Genomic DNA, 14001 nt, shown 5'->3' on the forward strand with positions numbered 1-14001 from the left:
AATTAAGACTCCCCTAATTGGATTTATAAATATAAATAGCACCCTGTCCCCAGGGCATTTCAAGGTACTGGCTTTGAATAATAATCCCGAGAACTTCGACATTCACTCCATTTCCCCTTTTTCATGTATAAGACAATATTCACTTCTGTGTCAGTCAGTGAATGGCCGTTTCAGAAGAGCTACTGGCTGTCAAGCTCCAGGTGCACATCCCAGCAACAATCACAGCATGGCCTTGGGATGTAACACGGCCTTGGTCATCTGCTGTAGTGGTCCAAACTGAAAGGACAATTTACAATCGATAAGCCTGCTGGAACAGGACTGAAGACTGACTCATGCACTGAGATGTCGGTCCTGGTTTTACTCCTCTGAGAATGTCTTGTCGGGGACCTCTCCCAGTAGACCAGCTTCCTGTTTACAGATTTGGTAAGATGTGACTGCTGACTATACTTTGGAATAAGGTTTTAAAACAACTTCATCATATCGCCAGGGTTCTTTCTGTTTGGAGCCAGAGATTAGAAGAGCACCTGAGGGCTTGCTTCCTCCTTACCCTTATTTTAACCCCTGGCATTAATTTTTGCACAAGTTTCTCTTCCCCGTGGTAACTTCCTTGGAAAGCCAGAGCTGTGAATTTCCACTGTTGGTTTTTTCCCTTTTCCCTGCCCACACTAAGCTTTGCGCAAAATCATGCACTATTTAAATGCTTGCTAAACATTAATAATTACCATTCTAAGTAAAAGACTTTTACTTAGTTAACATATTTTAATTCTAAATTTAATTCATTTTCTTGGTTCAAAATTTGCTGACAAAAATGAAGAAAAGATCCCAGGCACAAAGAGAGATGTGAGTAAACACAGTTCCGTCGGCTGTGGACTCCTCCACTAGCCGAACCATTTACAGGACCAGTAATCTTGTATACTATTGAACGAGCTCCAACAGTCAGAGCAGCTAGTGTGCAGTATGTCAAGGGGATCGTGACATGGAAACACTTGTTCATATAGTCCATTAGGGACAAGTTCCTCTTTCAGATGGATGTGTACATCTTAGCAAAGTCAACGAGGTGAACACTTCTCATTTTTAAAAAAGTGTGTTTGACTATAAGTAGCAAAATACATTGTGTCTGTGTGTTAGGAGAGCAGATGTGAGCTGAGAGAAAATGGAGAGTAAAGCCTCACACATCTCCCCTGAGTTTATTCAGCTTGGTATTTGCAAGATAAGTATAATTCTTTTTTAAGAGAAATGTTCCGTATTTTCCCCATTCCTTTTTTTTTTTTTTAAAGAAAATCCTTGGATAAACTGTCACAATATTTTTATTTAGTCATCATTATAAGAAGTTTGAGTGACATTCCCTTTGGTAGCATCCAGAATTATAATTCAAAATAGATGTTTACTGACATCACAGGACTGTAAGTTTACAAGCCTGTTAGAGCTGTAAGTCCCTGAAGCTTATAATTCTCCTTTCACAGTCCAACAGGACTTACAGGCACTTGACCTTGCTGGAGAAGGAGTCTACTACCAAATCCAGCTGTCTGGCTTCTTAATTCTTCACACTGTCACGTGAATGTATATGTATACACACATGCATCTCATATATAGATAAATCCATCTCACTATTTTTCTTCAAACTAATTTAGTGGAACCATCAACCAAAACCAAAATTTACATTCTCAACACAACAGAACCAAATTTATTAATGTTTATCTGGGGGGGGGGGGAGGATATTATGACACACAAAAAAAATAGTTACAAAAATAAAATGAAAATTATTGGGGCAATGATATTCTAACTGGAAAAAATCATGATCATGAAATAAACATTTGCACAAGGCACTAAGTTACTATTTTAGACATACATTTCTAAATTTTGCACATATTTTAAAATCTTTATACTAGTTAGTGACCAAATCTTACTGACAAACCTAAACAGAAACAACTTTTTCCTCACACACAAAGTCCTCCTGTCCCTTAAAATATGAGTCGATTTGTACTGAATAAAGAGAGCTTTTGGCTACAATGCTGTGACCTGGCCAAGGCTGAACTTCAGTTTCACCTTTTAAATAGCAGATGATGGACTCACTGGATCTTTTCACTGGATCCTTCTCTGAACTTCCTTCCTGTGTCTCAGGCTCTCTACTGTAGCCATACGTCTCTTATGACACATACACAGTCCAGAGACAACTGGAATGCCAAGCCATTACCAAGTTCATTAACCTTCCCATCCAGCTCTCTGTGCCCAGCAGGGGAACAAGAAAACAAACGAACAAATGACTCTCAGGAGTCCACAGCTGACAATATCTTCGCCCCGATCCTCTCTACCCAACACTGGCAAACACAGCTATGGAGCAGAGCTCCAGCATTTAACCTATAAAGCCCACGTTAACGCGAAAGCTATGCCCGGTGGAAGAAACTCAAGGAGATGCCTGCCTGGTGACATCGCAGTTACAGTCCGGGAGGTCTGCGTCCACCCCGCCGTCCTCTGCCATCCTCACAGCACACAGATCTTCTGCCACCACCATGGAGCTTCCACGTGCGCAAGTTAGGTTTGCAGAGCAAAAAGCTAAGTCGCGCGTGGGGCTGGAAGTTTCCCCTGGTCTGGGTTGGGAAGTATGAAAGTGCTCACTCTAGACAAATGTTGGTAAGTCTCTGCCTGATAACATGACACTGAGCGGTGACAAGTGGTCATGTTTCTAAATAAAACCTACATTCAGTAACATGTGCCAGGCCTGAGCTCCCGGAATGTAGGCCACGAGGGTAAGGAGGGGGAAAGGCTCAGGGTAATCTGCAGGGAGGGGGAGGCTGCAGGTCTAAAGAAAGAAGAGTGGCAAAAATAAGGCCGGCTGCAGACACCGCGTGGCTCCGGGAGGACTGGCCACTTTTCTTGTGGGCTATTTGTTAACTTGGAAAGGAGATTTAAAAAGATAAATCATCCCAGTGCAAACAAACAAAACCTCCATGAGGACAGCCAATGGCAGGAGCAAAGAGGAGCCCGGTTTCTTACTCTTCTCATGGCGTAGGTAGTTCTAGGGTTTGTTCGCAAAGGGTGGCCTGAAAAACACATCTGTGGGCGAGAGCTTGGTCTTACCTTTGAGAAGACTGTTTGAGCGTGAAAGATAAATATTATTCTCTACTCACCAAGTCCAAGACTTTGTTCTTTTAAAAAGTAATGATACCATCTAGATAAAAATAACACGTTCATTTTAAGATGATTATAAAAATTATAAATCTGTTCATTCGCTTGGTGGAATTGCAGGTAACTTTTTTCTTTTGTGAATTTTGAAAAGCCCCAAATGTTCCGCCCTGAGCCTATATTAATTTCATAATTTAAGCTTCTAAAGAAAATGAGCCCCAAATTATTAATTACTGGTAATTGAATACAATGTGACTAATGCTGGCGGTTTTAAATCTTTGTTGGATTAAGATATACAGACACACAAACAAATTATAAATAAGTAATTAAATAACACTTGCTAGGTTCTTTTTAAAAGGTCTATATAATAAATTATAAGTAAATAAAGTAAGGCATTCAGTTCTGGTTGTGTGAGCTGATTGATTTTAAAGAGAAACATGTTTTCTTTATAAAAGAAGCAAACTTCTATTTTACATAAGAAATATATTACAGAATCCTTACTTACAAATAACATTAATTTTTAAACCTTTCTACTTAAATATAGCCTAGTGTGATTTTAAAAGTAAATAATCAGTCCTCTTACATGCCACTTTTACAATCAGGAATATAGAGATGTAAGTTTTGGTTGAAGGATTACATTGGTCAGGCATCTGTAACAGGAGGCAAATTGATTTTTTCTTGATTATGACTAACAATTTTTCAAAACTTGAGATCTTTCAAAAATTTATTGCTATTATTTCCTTTAATTCTTCTTTACATTATTTGGTTTTGCTCATGGCTTAAAATTTTTTTTTTCATTCTCATTCTCATTAGCACGATATATTTAATCGAATATACCAAATATAAAGTAAGGCAAGGCTTTAAAAACACAATTTCTGTAATAGTAAAATATCAATGTCCAACAATAGAGAAAATATTGGATAAATCATGGTGTATTAAAGCTATGACTACTCTGTGACTAGGTAAAAGAACAAGATTGCATATATAGCATTTTATAGTCCACATGGTCCCCTTGTCTTGGGTTGTCTCATTGGAGATGTGGCAGTTTAATGAACATTCTGGAAATGAGGAATCCGTGGCTCAGAGGAGTTATGCTGTAAGCCCTGGGTCACACAGCCAGAACGTGGTAGACTAAACTCAGGGCTCTGGATTAGTTTTGTGCTGTTTCCATGCTTACTGTGTCATTGCGTTCTTGCTCTTGGCCAGACATCTCTGAGTTGACCACTGTGAAGTAATAACAGCCAGAAAATCCAAGGGCGGAGTTTTCTTTCTACTTTAGCGTGGGCAGAACTCCTATTAGACGGAAACCCTTCCGGAGGCCAGCGGCTACAACGTCACGAAGCCTTTCTTGCACTACATGTGTGGTGTACCCGCCTCTAAAGTAGAGCCTCTAACCTCCCTCTGGGATGGGGGCCGGCATTTAGTGAGCATTTCACTGAGCTAAGGCATTGACAGGTCCCATCTCAAGCCTCCCGATAACCTTTTACACATGGGGTAACCGAGGTACTGAAAAGATAAGTAATTTGCCTGACAGGGCAGTTCAGGTGAAACAGAAACACGTTCTAACTCAAGCCCGAGCTCTGCTCTCTGCTCTGTATGTACGATACTGCTCATCCTGCATCTTCTGTTGGAGAAACTCAACAAATACCAGAGTGACTGGCCGCTATGTACAAAGAACTGTTAGGTTCTGGGATTACGCCGGTGCTCAAGTTAGATACACTGACTCTCTCTTTTTCCTTACCCTTTTCTTTCTTTATTTTTAAAATTAAATTAATCAGGGTGACACTGGTTAATAAGATTACATAGGTTTCAAGGGGAGGTGTCTATGCTTATACGATCTGTATGTGGTGTTGGGTGCCCACCACCCAAATCACTTTCTCTCTCTCTTCCCCATGTTTCTGTTAGCTGGGAAGCTGTTCACCTGGAAGTATGATCCTCTTCCCAATTAGCCTTTCCATTCCCACAAGAATACCAACACTCATAGAAATACCAGAAGGGCTAACTAGGTTGTGTTCTGTTATAATGAGCCAATGTGAGAAAAAGTTGAGAGAGGGGATAGTGGTGAATGAGACTGGATTATAGAAACTTAATATTTCAGCTGGCAGGTCATGGGGGAGATGGTCATTTGGTCTGTGCACTAGCGAAGCTCTGATAAACAGGAAGTGAAAGCCAAGGTCACAGAGAGTCATTTAGGAAAGGCTTCAAGGAAACTATAAGCACGCGCAGCATTAAACACACCAGGACAAATCAACTGTCAACACACCATCTGCTCGATTTTGGAAAGAGGCAGTCAGAAATATACAGCATATTTACAAATGTCTCTCGCAAGAATTATATCTGTGTGTGATGATGCCCCACGAAAGTAGAAACATATAAGCATTTTAGTGACTATAGTGCAAAAACTTGTACCTTAGAAATACTGAGCTGATTCAAATTTACTAGGATGTTTTCGGGAAAAATTAAATAACGTAGAAAATTCTCCCTTGAACAACCAGATATTAAAGTTATATAAATATGAGTTTGAAGAGAAAGCACCTAATTTGGCTGATACAATGTTCGCTAACAGTTGGGTATACGCTAAGCTAGCTACTTAGGATTAAATTTTATCGAATGTAATTTCAAACATCTTTGACAGAGTACATCCCCACATTCTACTCCATCAAGCCACTACACATTTAAAAAAGAATATTAACTAGTCTGACTGGATTCCGCGGCAAGGGCAAGCCAATCCCCGAGTCATAATGAACCGAAAGAATCCAGGGACCATTACAGAGATGGGGCTTCCCTAAGGAGGGTACTGATAGCACAAGCGGTGCCAATTTCTCCTCCTGAAATAAGATTCTGTTATCAGTGACCGAGGAGCCCAAACTGCTACAGCATGGAGATCTAAAACCTCTCTAAAAACTAAAAACTTAGAGTAGCATCAATTAAACCGTACGCTTCCATCTCTCCATAATACCATTACTAGAGCATCTGGCTTGTTGTTTTAGGTGCTGTCTTTTCCTGTCGATAGCCTATTCCCACCACGCACCCCTGGAAGAAAGAGCCTCTGTCTCTGTATTTTCAAAATTTCTTCATCACTGTTACACTGCCAGCACTTTACAGACAAAAGACCAAAAAATTAGATTGCTGAAATATATAAATAACGGAACCTAATTTCCCTTTAGATGCATTTTCTAGAACAGAATCAAGGAAGCCATACATTTGGCATGCAAGAGAGCAGTGCTTCGAGAATGGCTGTAAAGTCAGGGAGCCCAAGGTCTGCCACGCAGGACATAAGTGACCCGTGAGCGCACCTCAGCCTCAGCCTCTGCATCGGGAAAAGAGGTGTAACAATAACGCTCACATAAAAGGGTGTGTGAACAACACCGGAGAAGAAGCGTATGAAGCCTGCAGCATGGTCACTGGCTCAACTGAGGGTCCAAGAGATGGCAGCCATGACTGCTACTGTTAAACATTTTGAAAGCAGATAAACATTTATTCCATTTTTGTTTTATTAAAATGAAATAGACTATAATCTCATCTTCTTTTTGGGTTTGAGCCTCTTTGATAACTCCCTTACAATAAATGTTTTAAAAGTTAACGTACAGAACCTCCACGCCCACGCACAGTTGGTGTGGGCACACGGTATTCAAAGGCACTAGTTCTTGTCCGCCTTACGCAGCACGGTGAAAGCAAGGGACTCGGGTGACGAAGGTAACGGGATCGGCAGTTACAGAATAGTCCCGGGGAGGTAAAGTACAGCACAGGGAGTAGAGTCAATAATATTGTAATAACCATGGTGCCAGGTGGGTATTCGACTTATCACAAGGAACCCTTTGTAAAGTATATGATTATCACAACACTATGCTGTACACCTCAGACAAATACAGAATAATACTGAATGTAAAATATATATATTATATGTATATAATATATATATTATATGTATATAATATATATATATACACACTTTTGATTAAATAGTTTTAAAAATGCATATTAGGGATTAGCTCCAAAACGGCTGTCAATCAGAAGCATTTGTTACATTTCAAGTCTCCTAACTGCCATAAAGAAGAATATCCATCCAAATATTCAACCATTCATTTATCCACTCAAATATATAGTGAGCCCCAATTCCGCCCAGGCACTGTCCTTGCTGCTTGTGACATGCAGTGGACAGATGGACAAAGATCCCTGAGGTTATGGAACCGACATTCCAACACAAGGCAAAGTTTGTCTAAAATAAAGCATCTACTTAATCGTTCCCTCTTTTTATATCAAATGACATAGTGCTGCATTCAATCATATCAGACTTTCACATGCTAGTAAAAACCCTTATATACTTTGATTTTGCCTTTTTTTTTTTTTTCTGAAGCTGGAAACGGGGAGAGACAGTCAGACAGACTCCCGCATGCGCCCGACCGGGATCCACCCGGCACGCCCACCAGGGGGCGACGCTCTGCCCACCAGGGGGCGATGCTCTGCCCCTCTGGGGCGTCGCTCTGTTGCGACCAGAGCCACTCTAGCGCCTGGGGCAGAGACCAAGGAGCCATCCCCAGCGCCTGGGCCATCTTTGCTCCAATGGAGCCTCGGCTGCGGGAGGGGAAGAGAGAGACAGAGAGGAAAGAGAGGGGGAGGGGTGGAGAAGCAGATGGGTGCTTCTCCTGTGTGCCCTGGCCAGGAATCGAACCTGGGACTTCTGCACGCCAAGCCAACGCTCTACCACTGAGCCAACTGGCCAGGGCCTGATTTTGCCTTTTATCTTTGTTACTCACCCTGCCCTTCTGCAACTGAAAGTGAATGGCATATTTATTCTCTCACATAGGAGGCAGGAACTTTCAGTTGCCATTTAGGCTAAGCACAAAATTACGATAAAACAGCAGATTATTTTTACACCTAAGCAGAATGGCAATGACTAGATACATTCCTTGCTAACCAGAAATATAGTAGGAATGTGAGAATATTTTTTTATTCGCTACCTTAGAGGCAGCTGAATTCCCGTGAAGGCCTGAAATAAAGAGTTTTCTTTCCTGGGAATGGATTTTGATTGGATATGACTTGCTCTCTTTAAGATCAATACAAACACCACTACACTTATGAAATAAGGAGAATTGTAAAGTTAATGAAAGTGACATTTATGAGAAAAGCATGAACTAACACGGTGGGATAAAGGACACAGAGAGACTTAGTGGCTTATCTTGAACCGAAATGAAGAGTGGACCAAATGCTTCAGGGCGGCGCCCCCACGTGTCCTGTTGACTCGGGCCCTTTTTACCTGGCGGCCTTGAGGTCCAGGAGGTGCTGCCACCGGTCATTGACCTTTCCCAGCTTGTATTCGATCTCGGAGGCTTTGCTCTCATGGCTGGCTCTACACAGTCGTTTTCCCATTTGTTGGAGCTGAATTTTGTTCTCTTCGGCAATAGCAATTTCCTCCTGATAATCCTGCGTTATAAATAGCAATCCCAGAGGTTAAAAAGCAGATTCTTGCTCCAGGCCGCCCGGCTCTCCTAGAAACATGATCATTACAGTTTTCCTCTGACTGGGAGTAGTCTGGACACGAGGAGCACCGGGTGACTATCTGTCCCTGTGCACAAGACTGAGTGGAACCTCGTATCCTCAGATTGTCTGCAGAGTGCAGATTGAATTTTTATATATTTTTATATTCTTAAAGGGAAGGGGCGGTGCCTTCTACTTATACAAAGTGGGCATGAAAAAAAAAGAACAAACGTATATATATAAACACAAAAGACAAAACCAGAAGAATTTTAATGCTGGGATATTATACCGTATTGCTAAAATCACTGACCTGATGTTATATTTAGAAACAGTCCTCATACAAATAGCTTATAAGATGTGTGTGTGTGTGTGTGTGTTTGCAACTGACATATTATTCTGAATAAAGGAAACAGAGGAGTGAACAAAACAAAGTCTCTGTGCCAGGGAGGCTGACAGTCTAGCGGGGCTGCCACTGTTAGACTGATAATGAACAAGAAAATGGGAGAAACACTGTACATTAGATGGTGATACGTGCTAATGAGAAACATCAACTAAAATAAGACGATCATTCAAAACAATGTGGAAATACCGCTAAAATGTCCAAAAACATTTTTAAATGCTAGTAAAGGGAATCAGCTCTGTGTAGACATAAAAATTGTTCTGAATCCATAGGACTACATAAAATACTTTAATAATCATCTACAACTTGAAAATAATAGTAAACCAGCATTTGAGAAAAGTCCTTATTCCTGCGACTACCTACAAATCATGTTTTATAAAGAGAACGTCAATTTAGCTGATTCTAAAATTTTTTTCTTTCAGTTGTTCTCATGTGATGTTAACTCCTACACATAAATGAGGCCCACCGAACAGGTCACTGAAACTCCAAAACATTGAACGTTATCAGCCAATAATCGGTTTATTAACAAATGGAAAATATTCTCCATAGAAAGACAAAAACGATGCGATTTCACTTAATGAGGAGTCTAAGGAGCAAACTAAATGAACAGACAAAACGGAAAGAGACGCGTATGCAGAGAACAGATGGATCGTGGCCAGAGGGCCAGGGCTTCAGGGCTGGGCGGAAGCTCAGGGAGTCAGCAGTGCTCACTGGTATGAGGTAAGGCACAGAAAATACCGTCAGTGATACTGTACTATGTACGGTGCCCAGTAGGAGCTTGAAATATCCCAGGCACCACTTTGAAAGTATATGATCGTCTAACCAGTGTGCTGTACGCCTGTAACCCATACATAATAATATTGAGTATAAATGGTAATTGAAAAATAAAATTTAAAATTCAAAAAAAGAAGACAAACAAAAACAAAGAAGAAAATATTCTCTGTATCTTTAAAATAAAGGAGGCTTTTCTGTGCAAATTTATTTTATATTAAAAAGAGAAAAGCCATTTATGATAGAGTGCTTTTTTTTTTTTTTTTTTTTTTTTTGTATTTTTTGGAAGTCAGAAGCAGGGAGGCTGAGAGACAGACTCCCACATGCTCCTGACCAGGATCCACCCAGCATGCTCACCAAGGGGCAAAGCTCTGCCCATCTAGGGCATTGCTCTGCTGTAATTGGAGCCATTCTAGTGCCTGAGACAGAGGCCATGGAGCCAACCTCAGTGCTCGGGCCAACTTTGCTCCAGTGGAGCCTTGGCTGCAGGAGGGGAAGAGAGAGATAGAGAGGAAGGAGAGGGGGAGGGGTGGAGAAGCAGATGGGTGCTTCTCCTGTGTGCCCTGGCTGGGAATCGCACCCAGGACTTCCACATGTTGGGCATACGCTCTATCTCTGAGCCAACCAGCCAAGGCACGATAGAGTGTCCTTGATGGGAAAGTAATTATGAGCACAGCCATCTTCTGCACCCATTAACACAAAGCACTAGGAAGGATAAACACACAGACAGCCAGGTGTCCCATACCTTCTTGAGTTTCTCTATCATCTCTTCAATGAGGATGTCTCCGTTTTGGGAGACTTTGCTTTCCATCTGTGTCAGCCACTCGCAAAGCTCCTTGTTCTTTTCACTGAAGACTGCCCATTCATTCAGTCTCTCGCTCACCTGCTGCCGCCTCAGGGAGAGCTGAGAAGTTGACAAGGAGAGAAAATGTAAAAGGAGCTTGGGAGTGAAACCCATAGCCCGAGGGAAACTGCCAATACACTCTGCTGGGTGGGCTGATACGAACACAGCAGAGCATCTCCTTAGGCACGGTTGCCTGTGCCATCCCAGGGACACCCCTCATTAATTAACCCGGTTCCACCACGTGACCTGCTGGGAAATGCAAGTGGGAGACGGTGAGCCCCGCACCGTCCTGCTGAGGAGCTGTATGCAGCTGCACTTGTTATGGGAGCTGACCAGCCAGCTCCACACCACAGCTGCTGCGGTTGGTGTAGACACAGCGCAGGGTCGGTGTACTTTTACTAAAAATCATTCAAGCTTTCCTTGAGGCAGAAAAATACAGAACAGCCAAAGGGCAGTGAATTCACCTGGGCAGTGACTATACCAGTAGGAACGCAAAAGGCTATGGAAACACTGGTTGACAAGTTCCGTCCACCTCTGTTAAGCTGTTTCAAGACAGCGCTGAAGAGCCCACTCCCTCCTCTCGGACCCCCTTCCTCCAGAATTCTGGCACCGAATGTACGGTATGCTGGAACCCTGAGATTTTGAATTTTCTGGTAAATAGCACGTTTTCATTCATAAAGCATCAGAGTCAGCAGTGTGGCTGATAGTTTGGGTTCACTGATGTCCAAACTGAAACTAATTGGAACATTTACATTTTCCTAATTGGGACTTCTCAAAATAACCATTTTCCGAGAAAACAGTAGAAAGTCCTGCCCTTGAGACTAAAGATGAACAAATCTTGCTATATGTGGCTGCTCCCTTCCTCTCCCCCCAAATCTTGGCCATGGACGAGAGTGAATTCTAGGGCTTTACTCAACAATATCTGTGGGGAAGATGACCACATAATAGAAAACTATTATCTATTTCTTTGAGAGGAAGGCATTACTGTCCTCATGCAAGAGACTAGGAGAGAGGTTGACACTCGAGGCATTTGTTTATAGCCAGTACAAGGCGGGACCAGCAAAGCTTGAGTCTTTGATACAGGTTGTCATATGACATCATGACCAAATTTCTGAGGTCAGCTGAAATTCAAAACAGTCATGTTCTCTAAACCTTACTTCCTTCATTTGCAAATTAATCTTTCATTGATTCCAAATTCATTCAACAGGTGTTAACTGTCTATAAGCACGGCAATTATCAGAGGGAAAGCAGGGGGAGGGGAGGGAGAAGAGAGTCAAGATGGGATAAATGGTGATGGAAGAGGATCGGCCTGAGGTGGTGAACACGCAGTACAATATGGAGATGATGTGTTATAGATCTGTTTCCCTGAAACCTACATAATCTTATTAACACATGTCACCTCAGTAAACTCAATACAAATGTTTACTGTTTGCAAGTATCTACTACGTACCAAGCTTTTTCTTACGTACTAGAATACAGCAGGCTCATAATGGAATATAAACAATAACATAATTTAGGAAAGTGACCGGTATATACTAAAGATTTACCAAAAGCTGGTCATTAATATACTACTACTACTGCACGAGGCATCATGGCAGTTCTCCACTTTTCGTCTCCTTGACATTCATGTATTCAATATCTCCACTCAGCAGCTTGAAGCTGTATCTCTGGTGTTCACCAACACTGAAAGTGTCGCTTCTATTGGCGTGGGTAGAGCAAGAGCTGAAGGAGAGGGAGGGAGGCACTGGCTGCAAACTGACGCCCAACATTTTCCCAAAGACAATTCCTAGTGAGGACAGCATTTTCTTCTTGGTTTGTGAAACTAATATGTAGGCTGCATGATGAGAGAAAGCTAACATCTCTTTCTTCGGGTTCGGGTAAAACCCTCCAATTTATCAGCTTAGCACTTGGTTACATTTTCCCAAGGGTATAAACACACGCATCACCAACAGCTGACAAAGTACCGGCTAAAACCTCCAGAGTGAAGCAGCTGAACAGGAAATACATCCTTTTCTACTCCGATTATTTTTAGCACAATTTGAAAAACAAGGAGCAATTACAATGATGGTATATTTATCCCTCAACTAGAATTTCACACAGATCTACAAACGAAAACAGGGATGAAAGAAAGTTCCCGTGGGCTCTGGCTGCACACAGGCACGGCGGCCATTCGGGGAGTTGACTTGGAAACAGGCTACGCTGTCGACGTCTTAACTCTTCTCTGCCATGTCTACTTACTGCTCATCTTTGTCACCTGAGTCCCATTCCCCCTGGCCTTCTCCACAGCTTCCACTGGAGTGTGAAAAGACCACTCGCTTTATACAGAGGAACAGCGTCATGTTTGACTCGTGTTTGTGACTTTAAAAACAAGACATCGGCACAAGCTCATCTCCTTTGTGTTTTCATACCTGATAGACTTTCTCTAGAAACACTAACTCAAGAGCTAGGAACTAAATTATATTCCTCCTCACAGTTAGATCCTGGCACCTTTGGCCTGACTCATGACCAAATTCTCACTGAATTAAATAATAATTTTAGATGGAAGTACTGTGAGGTAAGTACACTTTAGCTTCACGCTTTAACTCGATAGAAAAAGTTTCTGGAAACACTATATATCCATCTTGTTTCCTTTTTTTTTTTACTTAAGTCTTAGTGCACTCACAGGTACAAGGTATTAATCTCTTCACGGCATATTATCTGATCAATAGCAGCTTTCAAAATGTATTTCCAGGCAGACTCTTGTCTATACACAGGGTGGGGCAAAAGTAGGCTTACAGTTGTTCATATGGAAACTAACACAATCACGAATAAATAATAATACAACTGTAAACCTCCTTTTTCCTCAACCTGTGTAAGTCAGGTGAGAAATTTTACAACAAATTTTTTTACCATTTCCTTTTTCCTGCTTTATTGCGATCTAATTGACATATACCAATGTGCAAGTTAACAGTGTAGATTGTGAGTTTTTGATCCTTGTCTGTAGGGAGAAATGATTACCACAGATTAGTCTGCACACCCATCACCTCACATAATTACCTTTTTGTGTGTGTGAACATGGTGAGAACATTTGAGATCTACTGTCTAGGCAACTTCCAACTATGTTATAGTCACCCGCCACTCTACCTTGGGTCCCTGGAACTTACTCATTTTATAACTGGAAATTTGTACCTTTTGTACCTCATGGCATTTTTCCACAGTGCCAGTTTTCCTAAAGCAAAAAGTGCTGCATAATCATAATCTTCTCAACTTCCAAAATAGTCAGAAAACTTGTCGTATTTTTATATGTAGAGGAACACAAGTGGAAAGACATAAAATAAAATGTTCAAAAGTCTTGTCTAAATTATTAGCATAGGAACTCTTAGCTGTTCTAGGCACTGGAAATAAA

General features: G+C 41.5%; 1 protein-coding gene across 3 annotated transcripts in view; it reads right to left on the reverse strand.

Annotated features, from left to right (window-relative positions):
* The window catches only part of SYNE1 (spectrin repeat containing nuclear envelope protein 1), a 445623-nt gene that overhangs the window by 48384 nt on the left and 383238 nt on the right, over positions 1-14001 (reverse strand). For 2 of the 3 annotated variants that reach the window (XM_066248218.1, XM_066248216.1), the window contains 2 exons: positions 10518-10676; positions 8381-8547 (listed from right to left, as the gene is read on the reverse strand). In XM_066248218.1, coding sequence (XP_066104315.1) covers positions 8381-8547; positions 10518-10676 — 326 coding nt within the window. Of the gene's footprint in view, positions 1-2420; positions 2687-8380; positions 8548-10517; positions 10677-14001 lie in introns of those variants that run through there. The other variant, XM_066248219.1, reaches the window with a different exon arrangement.

Source organism: Saccopteryx bilineata, chromosome 12 (genome assembly GCF_036850765.1).
Source record: "Saccopteryx bilineata isolate mSacBil1 chromosome 12, mSacBil1_pri_phased_curated, whole genome shotgun sequence".
In the NCBI taxonomy this organism is placed as follows: domain Eukaryota; kingdom Metazoa; phylum Chordata; class Mammalia; order Chiroptera; family Emballonuridae; genus Saccopteryx; species Saccopteryx bilineata.